Raw genomic sequence first — 16,016 nt, forward strand, 5'->3', positions numbered from 1 at the left:
CTAGCTGGTCCCATAAATGCTTTCTTGGCCAAGGAAGAGTGGCAATCTGGCAGAGACATTCCTGGAAAACCCTTGCTACTGTATGTGTAGGCAAGCATTATCCTGCTGGAAAATGCCATTTGGAAGCCCTGCCTTGAGAAGCAACACATGTGGCCACAGGATGTCCTGTACATGTCCTGAGCTGTTAGTGTCCATCGTATCACTACTAGGGGTGACCGACTGCCATATCCAATGGGTCCCCACATCATCCCACCAGCAGTTGGGACAGTGTGTCATTCCACAGCAAATGCAGGCGCTGTGACACCAAATTCCCTCCTGCTAAGTTCCTGGAAATGGTCCAGACAGGGCTGTGTAATGAAAGTGCCAGCTGTGTCTGGATGGTGGACAACAAGACTGTGGGAGTTGCTCGTGCTTGACGGAGGATCAAGCAATCTTCTGTACTGGTGGTCTATCTCGGCCATTTGTTACATGTTCGCTATGTGTGCACCCTCAAGTAACCACCGCTCCTAACAGCTAGGTCAGAATGTCCTAGCTGACAGGCAATTTGTTGAAACGACCATCCTGCTTCTCTGTCCAATGATGTGCCCCCTCTCAAAGTCTGTCAACAGAGCGAAATGTCTTCAAGTGCGTTGTAGAGGCATGTCTAGCAGTTAACGATCTCTGAGCAAGAGGTACACTGTCCAAAAGTAGCCTCTGGCAGACTTTTGATAGGGCAAAGGAGAAATCACTTTTCTGCCCTCCTTGCGGTAAGATCCAGTGTCTCATCAGACCACACCTGTATTCATTTACATAACTGCCCGAGACATCATTTCATGCTGAGTTTTACAGCAATCCGACATTTCTTTCTGGGTGCGTTATTTTTTTTATTTTTAGTCAATGAGTAAATATTACTACTTCTAATATTTAATATAATAAGGTTAAAGGGGTTTACAGGTTTCTGGAAAAGATTACAAGGAGCTGCAAACTGTATCAAGTGAGAAGAGAAAAAAAAAAACTTCCACCCTAAATCCTCTGCCGATCCAGTACAGATGCTCAGGAGGCCCCACGCGGTCTATGTTTACTTACTGGCATCATGGGTCTAAGTGATAATGCCAGACATAGGGCATGTGACCTCTGAGGCCAGTGATTGGCTGCAGTGGTAACATGCTGGTAGCTTTTAGGCAAAGACAGGCACTGCCAAAGTATCTGCAGGGGATTTAAGAGGTGAGTGCTTTTATAATATATGTGCCCCAACCCCTCCCCCCCAGAGATCAGATAAAACGGTGCCAAATTGGTTTCCATGGGCTGTGTCTGGTAATACAGTTATGCCGCATTTAGGTGAATTGAACCAAGTTGTAATGCCAGACATAACCCATGAGCAAGGGTGGTGCTGTTCCTAGACTGAAGGGGTCATATTAGATAACTTTCAGTTATGGAATACCATTATCTTCTTTAAAGTATAACCTAAAGTATAAACTGCACATAGCAATAAAAATAATCCAGAGTATTATGTAGCCAGTTATGTTCAGGTGTAGCAAGCTAGAGCCTTGAAAAGTGAACAAAATGTTAATGGTGAGAGCAAAAATCTAGCCTCCCCGGGGGTTGTATTGTTAGACCCCAACTGCCCATAGTTCCTTTGGTCCTAGAAGGTTGTGCTCCTTTCAGGACTGGAGGTAAGTGTAAGGTGTCTCTCTGGTGTATGACTGTCACGTTTTCCCTTGTCTTACAAATTCAATGCTGTGTGAGATTCATTATTGCTTGTGTATTATCTGTTCCCTTTATTTTGTCCCATTTTTCCCTTTTTTTGCATGCTGTTCCTTCCGTTTCCTCCCTTCCTCCTCCTCTTCCCGTGTGTAGACGCAAGTGCAACGACAGAGCCTGCAGTTCACGGTTGGTATCAGCTTTCTGTTATCTATTGCCAGATGCAAACAAGCCATGCCAGTCATATAAAGGGATCGTTTAATGTACCCATTGAAGGATTGGGGGTTGAGGAACATTGAAATCCATGACTTACTGTCCTCTGTGTGTATTATAGGATTGATTATATTATTATTATGATCTATGGTCCTGTCCCTCAAGGGATAAGTTTTATGGTGCGATCACGCTTCCATTAGTAGATCCCTTTATTAAGTCGGGCCTGGCTTGTTGATCTGTTTGGGTTGTCTTGTCTACATTCTGGTCCTTTCCTGAGACCTGTGCATGAAATGCATGACTGCACTAATGGTGGGACCTGCAATGGGTGAGGTGAAATGCTGAAGTCTTGGGACAATTAGGTTCAAAGAAACATTTCAGTAATAACTGTTGGCCGAACACGCGTTCAACCAAAGCTATTCCTTCCGACTAATCCATATACATGCACACTTGGTTTGGTAGAGAGAGGACGCTGCTGGTGGACATCCATGGTGACATACCTCCCTAGAAAAAAGGATCAGAGGCTGAAATTCAGCAACCCCCACTTTCTTTTCCCTAACGTCATCTGTCATCGTAGAGTTGTCACACCCTATACACACAAGAGAATCAACTAGTCTCGTCTAAATCGGCAGGTTTGGCTGACTTTACTCTTATGTGTTTGGGCAGCTTTAAACCGAGATGCAAAAATGATTAATCTTAAAGATGGTTAAGACTGGTTGATGGTCTAGTCATGAGGAAGGATCGTGATTAGTTGATCCGAAATGCGTAGATGTGAACAGGGGCGTAGCTAAAGGCTCATGGGCCCTGGTGCAAGAGTTCAGCTTGGGCCCCCCTTCTCTCAGTGCTTTGTGGCCAGGGGCAGGGAAGCACATACTTGGTGCTGCCTGAGGCAAAAATTCAAACGACCCCCCCATGCCAAATTCTTGATCTAACTCCTTCCATCCAGCCAGAGGTGTAACTTGACCAGCATGCACTTTCTAGAATACCAGTGTCTTCTTATGTGGCACCAGGGTCTTTGGGCCCCCTCAGGCTCCTGGGCCCGGTAGCGACTGCTTCCTCTGCACCCCCTATAGCTACGCCCCTGGATGTGAATGCATTGTCTGTTTTTACTGCACAAGAAGAATAAGGCCTCTTTCACACTTGCGTTGTTGGGATCCGGCATGCACTTCCGTTGCCGGAGGTGCCTGCCGGATCCGTAACAACGCAAGTGTACTGAAAGCATTTGAAGACGGAACCGTCTTCCAAATGCTTTCAGTGTTACTATGGCACCCAGGACGCTATTAAAGTCCTGGTTGCCATAGTAGGAGCGGGGAGCGGGGGAGCGGTATACTTACAGTCCGTGCGGCTCCCCGGGCGCTCCAGAATGACGTCAGAGCGCCCCATGCGCATGGATGACGTGATCCATGTGATCACGTGATCCATGCTCTTGGGGCGCCCTGACGTCACTCTGGAGCGCCCGGGGAGCCGCACGGACGGTAAGTATGCTGCTCCCCTGCTCCCCGCTACACTTACCATGGCTGTCAGGACTTTAGCGTCCCGGTAGCCATGGTAACTATTCAGAAAAAGCTAAACGTCGGGTCCGGCAATGCGCCGAAACGACGTTTAGCTTAAGGCCGGATCCGGATCAATGCCTTTCAATGGGCATTGATCCCGGATCCGGCCTTGCGGCAAGTCTTCAGGATTTTTGGCCGGAGCAAAAAGCGCAGCATGCTGCGGTATTTTCTCCGGCCAAAAAACGTTCCGTACCGGAACTGAAGACATCCTGATGCATCCTGAACGGATTACTCTCCATTCAGAATGCATTAGGATAATCCTGATCAGTATTCTTCCGGCATAGAGTCCCGACGACGGAACTCTATGCCGGAAGACAATAACGCAAGTGTGAAAGAGCCCTAAAGACTGTCACTATTTGGAAGCTGGACGTCTGCACATTTTTCTTTGTTGGTTCTAGCAATGAGACATGTCTCAATATCTAATACGCATGGTCAACCCAAATGCTTGTGGTGCAGAAGGATAGGGTATGGTTAAAGTCTTAAAGATATGGACTTGCTGGTTGAGGGTCTGGCTGCAAGACCAGTAGTAGTATTTTAAATAGACAAATTGGAAAGTTAGAAGTTATAGGGTAGCCATACTGATGAGATATATGCATGCTGAGCTTAATGATTTCCGGGGGATAGGCTCTTGAGCTAATTTGTATGCCCAATTATTTGTTGTTACAGGCTTTTCACCCTCTCCTCATTGAATAAATTCAGTGCCTTGCAAAAGTATTCACCCCCCTTCTTGACTTTTTTTTTTTTTGCCTCACAACCTGGAATTAACATGGATTGTTTGAGGATTTGCATCATTTAATTTTCAGAACTTGCCCATAACTTTTGAAGATGTTTTATTTTTATTTTTTTATTGTGAGGCAAACAACAAATAGGACAAAATAACAGAAAAAGTCAATGTGCATAACTCTTCACCCCCCTAAAGTCAATACTTTGTAGAGCCACCTTTTGAGGCAGTCATAGCTCCAAGTCGCTTTGGATAAGTCTCTATGAGCTTGCCACATCTTACCACTGAGATTTTTGCCCATTCCTCCTTGCAAAACTGCTCCAACTCCTTCAAGTTGGATGGTTTACGCTTGTGAGCAGCAATCTTTAAGTCTGACCACAGATTTTCTATTGGATTGAGATCTGGGTTTTGACTAGGCCATTCCAACACATTTATATTTTTCCCCTTAAACCACTCAAGTGTTGCTTTAGGAGTGTGTTTGGGGTCATTGTCCTGCTGGAAGGTAAACCTCCGTCCTAGCCTCAAATCACGCACAGACTGGTACAGGTTTTGCTCAAGACTATCCCTGTATTTAGCACCATCCATCTTTCCCTCAACTCTGACCGGTTTCCCAGTTCCATCCCCACAGCATGATGCTGCCACCAGCATGTCTTACTGTGGGGATGATGTTCTTTGGGTGATGTGTTGGGTTTGGGCCAGACATAGCATTTTCTTTGGCTGAAAAGTTCAATTTTAGTCTTATCAGACCAGAGCACCTTCCTCCATACATTTTGGGAGTCTCCCACATGCCTTTTCGCAAACTCGCAAAGTGACTTTTTGTTTTTAGCTGAAAGTAATGGCTTTCTTTTGGCCACTCTGCCATAGAGCCCAACTCTATGGAGAGTACAGCTTATTGTTGTCCTATGTACAGATACTCCAGTCTCTGCTGTGAAACTCTGCAGCTCCTCCAGGGTTACCTTATGTCTCTGTGCTGCCTCTCTGATTAATGCCTTCCTTGCCTGGTCCATGAGTTTTAGTGGGTGGCCGTATCTTGGCAGGTTTGCTGTTGTGCCATGCTCTTTCCATTTGGTTATGATAGATTTGATGGTGCTCCTGGGGATCATCAAAGATTTGGATATTTTTTTATAACCTAACCCTGACTTGTACTTCTCAACAACAGTGTCCTTTACTTGTTTGGAGAGTTCCTTGGTCTTCATGGCAGTGTTTGGTTAGTGATGCCTCTTGCTTAGGTATTGCAGCCTCTGGGGCCTTTCAAAAAAGGTGTGTATATGTAATGACAGATCATGTGACACTTAGATTGTACACAGGTGGACATCATTTCACTAATTATGTGACTTCTGAAGGTAATTGGTTGCACCAGAGCTTTTGATAGGCTTCCTAACAAAGGGGGTGAATACATACGCACATGCCAATGTTCTGTTTTCTATTTCTAAACAATAGTTTTATTTATATATTTTTCTCATTTCACTTCACCAACTTACTCTATTGTTTTTTTATCCATCACAAAAAATTCTGATTAACGAAACATTGAATTTAAAGAGGACCTTTCACCTTGAAAAACATTAAACTAAGTATGCTGCCATGGAGAGCGGCACCCGGGGATCTCACTGCACTTACTATTATCCCTGGGCGCCGCTCCGTTCTCCCGTTATGCCCTCCGGTATCTTTACTCGCAGTGTCCTTATACAGCTGGGACTTGTAGTTCTACACATACAACATGCTGCTGAGTCTCCCAGCAGGCAGACATGTCACTCAGGGCAGCTCTTGTATCCACTCCCTTAGCAGAGCAGGGGGAGGGGCAGAGATTGTTTTTATTGCATGTAAACAAAGGGCCAGAAAAGAACCAGGGAAATGAGGAAATAGATATTTTTTTGCCTAAAACTTTCTTAGCTTAGTTATATATCGCTGACCATCAGATTTACAGTGCTATATACAGGGAGTGCAGAATTATTAGGCAAGTTGTATTTTTGAGGATTAATTTTATTATTGAACAACCACCATGTTCTCAATGAACCCAAAAAACTCATTAATATCAAAGCTGAATATTTTTGGAAGTAGTTTTTAGGTTTTTAGTTTTAGCTATTTTAGGGGGATATCTGTGTGTGCAGGTGACTATTACTGTGCATAATTATTAGGCAACTTAACAAAAAACAAATATATACCCATTTCAATTATTTATTTTTACCAGTGAAACCAATATAACATCTCAACATTTACAAATATACATTTCTGACATTCAAAAACAAAACAAAAACAAATCAGTGACCAATATAGCCACCTTTCTTTGCAAGGACACTCAAAAGCCTGCCATCCATGGATTCTGTCAGTGTTTTGATCTGTTCACCATCAACATTGCGTGCAGCAGCAACCACAGCCTCCCAGACACTGTTCAAGAGGTGTACTGTTTTCCCTCCTTGTAAATCTCACATTTGATGATGGACCACAGGTTCTCAATGGGGTTCAGATCAGGTGAACAAGGAGGCCATGTCATTAGATTTTCTTCTTTTATACCCTTTCTTGCCAGCCACGCTGTGGAGTACTTGGACGCGTGTGATGGAGCATTGTCCTGCATGAAAATCATGTTTTTCTTGAAGGATGCAGACTTCTTCCTGTACCACTGCTTGAAGAAAGTGTCTTCCAGAAACTGGCAGTAGGACTGGGCGTTGAGCTTGACTCCATCCTCAACCTCTGAGTCGGACTGGAGCTCTCTGCCCTTTACCAATCCAGCCACGGGCCCATCCATCTGGCCCATCAAGACTCACTCTCATTTCATCAGTCCATAAAACCTTAGAAAAATCAGTCTTGAGATATTTCTTGGCCCAGTCTTGACGTTTCAGCTTGTGTGTCTTGTTCAGTGGTGGTCGTCTTTCAGCCTTTCTTACCTTGGCCATGTCTCTGAGTATTGCACACCTTGTGCTTTTGGGCACTCCAGTGATGTTGCAGCTCTGAAATATGGCCAAACTGGTGGCAAGTGGCATCTTGGCAGCTGCACGCTTGACTTTTCTCAGTTCATGGGCAGTTATTTTGCGCCTTGGTTTTTCCACACGCTTCTTGCGACCCTGTTGACTATTTTGAATGAAACGCTTGATTGTTTGATGATCACGCTTCAGAAGCTTTGCAATTTTAAGAGTGCGGCATCCCTCTGCAAGATATCTCACTATTTTTGACTTTTCTGAGCCTGTCAAGTCCTTCTTTTGACCCATTTTGCCAAAGGAAAGGAAGTTGCCTAATAATTATGCACACCTAATATAGGGTGTTGATGTCATTAGACCACACCCCTTCTCATTACAGAGATGCACATCACCAAATATGCTTAATTGGTAGTAGGCTTTCGAGCCTATACAGCTTGGAGTAAGACAACATGCATAAAGAGGATGATGTGGTCAAAATACTAATTTGCCTAATAATTCTGCACGCAGTGTATATATTTTTTCCATAACTCAGACAACCCCTTTAAGTGTGTGGCCACCTTTAGCTGTCTTTATTTGATTCTATAGTGTATTAAAACAGAGCGAAATCTTTCCCGATAGCAATCTTTTGGGTTCCCTAATAGAATAATATGTCTACCTGAACAACTGTTCCACTTTTATTCTGCACTTGCATTCACTTTTACTGTATCCTATTAGCTATTATTTACTCTATCGTATCATAAGCAAGGTTACGCTTCTTATCATTGGAAAGTATAAGAATGTCTTTCCTCGATTCTTCTTTTGGGATCCAGTCCTTTGTTTCCCGGGGAGCATCCTGGGAACAGATCTTTCAGTAGTAGTGAGAGTTGTTCTACAGCCGGCATTCCTTCTCATATGTTGGGATGGAAACTGAAGGTTCCCCGATTTACCCTGGAAAGTCGCGTATGGCACTCCCTTAGGGCATATCCAACCCGTTTAAAGCTCTTTAATGCCAATACATTATTAGTAATATCAGGCTTATGCAAACAACCGTAATTTGAATCCGTGTCCATGGACCTGTTCATTTCTATGGGTCCGCAAATAAATAGACAGCACACTGGTGTCATCCGTGTCTATCTGCATCCGTATGTCCTTTCTGCATATCATAGAACATGTCTTATTCTTGTCCGTTTTGCGGAAAGAATAGCCATTCCTATTAATGGCACTGAGAAAAATGCGGATTTCCATTGGAAGGTATCAGCATTTTGAAGATCCGCGGTTTGCAGACCGCAAAACTTACACGGTCGTGTGCCTGTAACCTAAAAGGAACAGTGACATAGACGACTATGAGTAAATGGATTTTAGGTGGTAGAGCAGGGCAGCTGAGGGCTGTAAGGAACATAGAATACGTGGTTATGTTTTTTTAATGTGGTTTTCGTGTCGCCAGGGCAGGTATATCTATCTAGATATATCTTATGTATGGTCTTTGGATACCCTCCTGTTTAGTAGGACATTGCACTGTGAATCCTCTAGCGGCTCGGCACCTTCATCTAATTAGAATTCCTGAGGTTTGGACACACGTTCTCTATATATACATTGTGACATTCTGTCTGTATACATTAATTCCCGGATACAGTGAGTCTGCAGAGAGGTTTAATCAGGAGGAATTTATCAGCACTCCTCTTGTATAAATGATCCACTCGCTGACAGTTTGCATTACTCCTCCTCCCAAGCTGGAGAGGATTTATTACTATTGGTTTTAATCAGGATTCTTCACATGCATGAGGCTGCGACTGCCTGGCCTCCTTCCTTCTCACCCTTTGTATTTTTGTCTCTGGTACAGTCGCCACTTTCGGCCTTCTGCACCACTGTTCCCACTACGCCATGCTTTTTTCCTTATTAACTCTTTACCAGCCCAATTACTTCACCCCTTTACCAGCCCATTTATCCTTTGTCACCACAATTATATACCTATGTCCAAAAAAAAGCCTTCAGCTTTGATTACGGCACGCATTCGCTGTGGCATTGTTTCGATAAGCTTCTGCAATGTCACAAGATTTATTTCCATCCAGTGTTGCATTAATTTTTAACCAGGATCTTGCATTGATGATGGTAGAGTCAGCCTTCTCCAGCAGATTCTTAGTGGGGTTGAGGTCTGGATTCTGTGGTGTCCAATCCATGTGTGAAAATGATGTCTCATGCTCCCTAAACCTCTTTCACAATTTGAGCCTGATGAATCCTGGCATTGTCATCTTGGAATATGCCCGTGCCATCAGGGAAGAAAAAATCCATTGATGGAATAACCTGGTCATTCAGTATGTTCAGGTAGTCGCTGACCTCATTCTTGGAGCACACACTGTTGCTGAACCTAGACCTGACCAACTGCAGCAACCCCAGATCATAGCACTGCCCCCCCAGGCTTGTACAGTAGGCACTAGGCATGATGGGGGCATCACTTCATCTGCCTCTCTTCTTACCCTGATGCGCCCATCACTCTGGAACAGGGTAAATCTGGACTCATCAGACCACATGACCTTCTTCCATTGCTTCAGAGTCCAATCTTTATGCTCCCTAGCAAACTGAAGCCTTTTTTTCTGGTTTGCCTCACTGATCAGTGGTTTTCTTACGGCTACACAGCTGTTCAGTCCCAATCCCTTGAGTTCCCTTCGCATTGTGCATGTGGAAATGCTCTTACTTTCACTATTAAACATAGCCCTGAGTTCTACTGTTGTTTTTCTTCGATTTGATTTCACCAAACGTTTAAGTGATCGCCGATCACGATCATTCAGGATATATTTCCAGACACATTTCTTCCTCGAATACGATGGGTCCCCACTATCCTTCCAGTTTTTAATAATGACCGTTCTTAACCCAATTTTAGTAGTTTCTGCAATCTCCTTAGATGTTTTTTCTGCTTGACGCATGCCAATGATTTGACCCTTCTCAAACAGACTAACATCTTTTCCACGACCACGAGATGTGTCTTTCGACATGGTTGTTTAAGAAATGAGAAGCAACTCATTGCACCAGTTGGGGTTAAATAACTTGTTACCAGCTGAAAGATAATCGCCCATGCTGTAATTATCCAATAGGAGGCTCATAACTATTTGCTTAGTTAAATCAAGGTGGTGACTTTTTTTTTTTTTGAACAGGCAGTGTATATACTCTATACTATACTGTTCTATAATCTTGTATATCCCCAGCTAGGTGGACACCAAACAAACACTAATGTCAGTGTAATCTTAGAAGTGCTGCCTTCTGTGCTTTACTGGTAGACATACCACCTATGTAGCTGGACAGGGGGCCTACCAAATCCTGTCTAAGCATCTCCCAGCCCCTGTATGTTGTTATCACATCCCCGCCCGTGAAGCTCCTCTACCACCACCTCTGACACTTGAGCTACTAACAATCTGAAAAATAAGTGACAGTTCTCACCTACGTGACATGTTTATTGAGTGCAGTACATTGAAGAACGTCATTTGGAAAATCAACATTTAACCTTTTAGCAACCTGCTTACTTTGGGCCTCAAAGAGGTTATTTAACTCTAACAGAGTGGCCCATACCTGCCCGACCCAGGGTGGGGGGTGACGCTCATCTGATCCCCGCGGCTGGATCCGGTCTGCTGGGCTCCTGGGTCAGCAGTTCCACTCCCATGTGTGCCGAGGATAACATACGTCAAAAGGGACACATTTTAACCGCTGCAGCTAATCACAGGCTGCAGGGGGAGCAGGTCATCGCTGAAGCCTGTGATTAGCTGCAGCGGTCACATGTGTTCCCGTTGACGGATGTTATCCTCGGCAAACATGGGAGCGGAACTGCCAGCTCAGGAGCCCGACAGAACGGATCCAGCAGTGGGGATCAGGTGAGTGTCACCCCCACCCTGGGTCGGGGATAACCCCTTTTTCAGACCTGGGCATTTTTCTTCCTGACATTGCAACACCCATAACTATTTTTTTTCCCATCAGTGTAACTGTATGAGCGCTTGTTTTATTAATTTATTTTGTATTTTTCAATGTCATTATTTTGCGGCAAAGGTGACTTATTCACTTTTATTATTTTTACGAGGATTCCGATTGAATAAAAAAAAATAGTAATAGTAATTAGGCAACTTTTTGAGTTTTCTCTTTTTAGGTCTCATTTTGACGACATTTGCAGTATAGATGGTACCTTCGCTGTATTCTGTGGGTCACTAGGATTGTGGCAGTAACAATTCTGTGTAGTTTTTATGGTTTACTACTTTTGCTCTATAAAAAGACGTTCGATAATCGCTTGCTTTGTATTGCCACTTTCTGAGAGCCATAAGTCCGTTGGGAGACCAGACAAAGCCTATAGAGACAACATTGGAGCGGTTTTTAGAAGAATGATCTAGTGTTTTCTAATGTTTAAAGAACCACTTTGATTGTAAAGGTCCCTCTACACTATTAGAGGCGTACATGCTCACCGTTTCCGTCTTCCTGCATATGTGCATGATTGTAACATGTGGCATGCGGTGCACGAGCAGATCATTGCATGTTGGTAACTGCCCGCCTCTGGTATGTTACCTTGCTCATCATTTCATTGTGTGTTTGGTGGCTTTCTTGTGAGTTATTGTACATTACTGTAGTCTCTGTACAGGGAATGCATATACTGTATGTATTCTCCATTTGTCCAGACAGTGCGTCTTCCTGACGATGTGACTATAGACCCAGGTCTTTATTGAAGTATCGGATTGTAACATTCTTCTTTGTTCTATTTTAACTCAGTTTGGTTCAGGTTCTTGATGTTCTTCATCCTTTATGATCCCTTTCTGCTCTTTGTCTTCTCTATTGTGCACTCGATGCCGTCAGTCTCCTCGTTTTGTCCCCTAACTAACCTGGTCTCCTTTGTACTTCCTTCTTACTATTACTTCTTTTTAGCATGTGATCTTTTCCACATTGTTCTGCTGGCCATTATGCCCTTTGCCTTTTCTTGTATGTCAGCTCACCACTCGGCCTTTCATTATAACCCGCTGTGTAGACTTGGTCCCATTCTTCCACCTTTCCATGATCTGCTTCTTGCACTTTCCACCTTTCCTTGACTATCTGTCCTCTTTCTTCCCAGAGCGCTCTCCTGCTACCGATCACCGAAACTCTTTTTTGGTTTTTCTATTTTTCTTTTCTTTTTTCTGTTATGTCCAGTGGTTTTTGCAAATTGTCCACGTTTCTCTTTCTGTCCTATGTCCTTATCGTGTTACATGTGGATTTTACCCTTGCTAGATTGAAGGTGATAAAATCCGTGACGAACCTGAGCGTACGGCAGATTGGAAAAACTGCAGCCTGCAGAAAATGTTCAGAGCTTTTACCCACAGAATTCCACAGGAAAAATCTGTAGCAAATCCGCCACATCTAAATTCATCCTTGGGGAACATCGACACAAGGCCGCAGCTGAAAGTCGTTTGACTTTGCTGTGGATTTCACCCCATGCATGAAATCTGCAGCATAAATCAACATGCTGAATATATAAAATCTACGCCGCAGGTAAAGTTGTGTGCAGGCACCACTGCAAAAATATTCTGCGCAGTGTGGTTGACATTTTTTAAAATGTCAGGCTACTTTCACATCTGCATTTTACTTTCCGCTATAGAGATCTGTCATAGTATCTTAAAATCGGAGGAAAAACCTTCAATTTTGCCCCCATTCATAGTCAATGGGGACAAAACAGAACTGAATGGAACGTAGTGCACTAGAATGCATTCCGTTCCGTTTGGTTGCGTTTCCGTGCCGGACACACCACCGCTGCAAGCAGCGTTTTTGTGTGTGTCATAGGATACTGATCAAGATAGATCAGTTATAAAACACAATGTAAGTCAATGGTGTCGGGTTCGTTTTCTCGGACACGAAAGAAAACTGATCCAGCGCCCGCTGACTTGCAATGATTTTAGTGCCCGATCCTTCACGGTCATTTTAGAGATAATACAACCGGATCCATTCAGAACGGATGCAGATGATTGTATTACCGTAACGGAATCGTTTTTGCTGATGGAGATGTGAAAGTAGCCTCACGCACTTTGTTACTTGCTGTAAACGCGGTGGATTTTGTGCAGGCAGTTTTGCAGTGGAACATCTGCCAGGGTTACGCCACGTGTGGCTGTACCATTTAGGTTATACATCATTTATTTTCCTGATGTCTCACCATTCATTTCCCAAGAACATATTCTCAATTATCCCGCTCAATAATCCTATCCCATTGTATACTTAGGAAGTCCCCAAGCTTTTTTATCGCACCTCTCCTACAATGTGGTCAGTCAGAACTGACAGCGATGCTCCTGACATGTGGCGATACTTCCAAGTGCCATTGGTGATGTTTTGACCTTGGCTAATTCCAGTGTCTGCTTGACAGTAATTCCTTCCCTTCCTAGCTCCTATGCCTGTGATACTGGTGGCCCACTCCTTATGTAAAATCTTGATCCAAGTGATGCTTTCGCTGATTCCGTAGCTTCCTTTCCTTTTATCTACTGTAGTAGCCTGTGTCACTGGCTTTTGGATCTAAGGTAGACCTCACAAGGGTCACTGGTTGTGGAGAGGAGCCTTGAAGTGGATGAACCCTTTTTGGCAGGTGTGTGGGTTCTCCCAACTCTCCACTGCCAGATGATGTTTGGAGAATGGCGCGTAGAATTTCAGTCCTTTAATGCCTAATGTTTCTTCTCCTGAGAAAAAAGCCTCCACCAGAGTTGTCTGGCAGTGTACATGCATGGTCAAGCTGAACATGCATGTGTATGGGGGATTCGGGAGCGATGGCGGTTAGCCTGAAGGTGCATGCACATCTTAAACTACATTTTTTTTTTTTTTACATGTCATAGCGACATATCAAAGATTTTGATCCAGAGGGATGGGGTGTCTGAGTGCTGAGAACCCCACCGAATGAGGAGAGAGAAACACTACAGCGAGGAGGGGGAGCGCACTATTTGAGCCCTCCTATCTAGTAATCGGTGGGGGTCTCAGCATTCAGACCCCCACCAATCAAAATCTTTGATATGTTGCTATGACATATCAAAAAATTTGTGAAAGCACAAGTGATCCTTTAATCCCTTAGAAACATCCACCGCAGCAGAGTTACTACCATAGCCGCCGGGTGCCTGCTGTTTTTACCCAGCAGACACCCAGAGCTAATGTCTGTGCGCTGAAAACCCAGGAGTGTTGGAACTGCTCCCCCTAGCAGCAATCGGGAGAGCCGTTCATTCTCTGGCAGGCTTGGTCCCTCTTTGGCAGGGCTCCATAGGAACATAGCGAATTTCTCATGGACGTTAATGCTAATACATTGGCGTCTATGAGAGAAGTGATCTGATGATATATGATGATAAATATAAAAATTCTAATCACCCCCTTTTTCCCATATTAAAAAAAAAAAACTATAAAACAAACATCATAGGCATTGCCACATGACAAAACGTTGTACTATTAAAATACAAAAAATATATCCTGAACAGCGTAACAGTAAAAAAAAAAAGTCAAAGAATAAAATGCGATAAAAAAGTCACACACCCCAAAATGGTATCAATGAAAAGTACAGATCACCCTGTAAAAAAATTTGCCCTAACACAGCTCTGTAGATGGCGATGAAAAGAAAAAAAAGTTTTTATTTTTTGTTAAGCATTAAAACACAAGAAACACTACCGGTATACATATGTGGTATCGCTGTAATTGTACTGATCCAGAGAATGAATGGCACAGGTCAGTTTTACCGCATAGGGAACGCCGTAAAAATGAAACCCATACAACTGTGGCAGAATTGCATTTTTTTTTTTTTCCAGTTCCTCTCCATCTGGATTTTTTTTTTCCAGCTTCCCACTACCTTGTATGCAACATTAATTGGCACCATTAGAAAGTACAACTTTCCCACAAAAAACAAGCCCCCATATGGCGGCGTGTACGTAAAAATAAACAAGTTATGGCACCAGTCAGGCAGGGAGTGAAAAACGGAGACACAAAAAATGAAAAATCGCTTAGTCCTTAAGGGATTAAGACTAGACTCAGTAAGACTAGTATCTGAAGCCTCACAAGCCTCTGGTTGGAGTATATTTCCCAACGTTGCCCTTCTCTCTTTTAGTGCTTGTTGTCTGACTACTGCAGACCATGTACTGTTCCTTCGTGAGGTCCTTTCCTCTATCCTGTGTTTGCTGTGCTCATTCTCAATCTCTGACATCCTTTAAGACTTGAGATTCTCGGAGTTTGGGCGATAAATCAGGTTTGTATGATAACTCTTAAAAAAGGCACACTACAAGGAACATTTTAGAATCTGCTTTTTAATGAGTATATGTTTCCTATGAGAGATAATTAGGGAAATTCTGAAGGCAAACTATCCATTAAGTGGATTAGTTTGCCCTTTTATTACAGTCCTGAGGGTTGTGTTAACATCAGTAATATATTTATACTGTTTAACAATCTGGGGCACAAATAGCTACATGAGGGAATATTGAATCCTCGCTGATGGTTGTACTTCTGCAAGATGTGGGCACTTCACTCAACAGACGGAAGACCTTGGCTAGAATTTCGGTTCTTTGTTGACTATGGCGACGTGTCACGCGACATCAGGTCATGCAAGCAGAAACATTGGTGCGACTTATCTGCAACGCAACTATTTTAGACCTGCGACTTGAGTTTAAAAACACAGCCAACTGCAGAAAAGTTGCAGGTAAGTCGCACGTGATTTGTATTGTGGTCTATATGGCAAAGTTGCATGCTGCTGGCGACCAAATGTCCAACAGTGTTTGGATTTGTGTTGCAGTCGAAGCACGTTGTACAGTATTTCGCATCCAACATTGACAATCATTAGATACAAGGTGGAAGTGCGGTATTACAATCTTCACTTGGTGCATTACATGGTCCGGCGTAGCCTCCGTCAAAGTCTTGTATGATTATAGCACGGAAGGTGCCCATACGCAATAGTCTGAAGTTGACCAAAATGGATGTGTGCAACTTAAAGTGTAACTGTCATTATGTTTTTAA

At 43.5% G+C, this 16,016-nt stretch overlaps 1 protein-coding gene across 3 annotated transcripts in view; it reads left to right on the forward strand.

Moving 5' to 3' along the window:
* Window positions 1-16,016, forward strand: part of CADM1 (cell adhesion molecule 1) — a 277,335-nt gene that overhangs the window by 241,244 nt on the left and 20,075 nt on the right. The window contains exon 9 of one of the 3 annotated variants that reach the window (XM_040426205.1): window positions 1,837-1,869. The exons of the other annotated variants lie outside the window; for them this stretch is intronic. Within the exon in view, the coding sequence (XP_040282139.1) occupies window positions 1,837-1,869 (33 nt within the window). The remainder of the gene's footprint in view (window positions 1-1,836; window positions 1,870-16,016) is intronic. 3 annotated transcript variants of the gene reach the window in all.

This window comes from Bufo bufo, chromosome 1 (assembly GCF_905171765.1).
Source record: "Bufo bufo chromosome 1, aBufBuf1.1, whole genome shotgun sequence".
In the NCBI taxonomy this organism is placed as follows: Eukaryota; Metazoa; Chordata; class Amphibia; order Anura; family Bufonidae; genus Bufo; species Bufo bufo.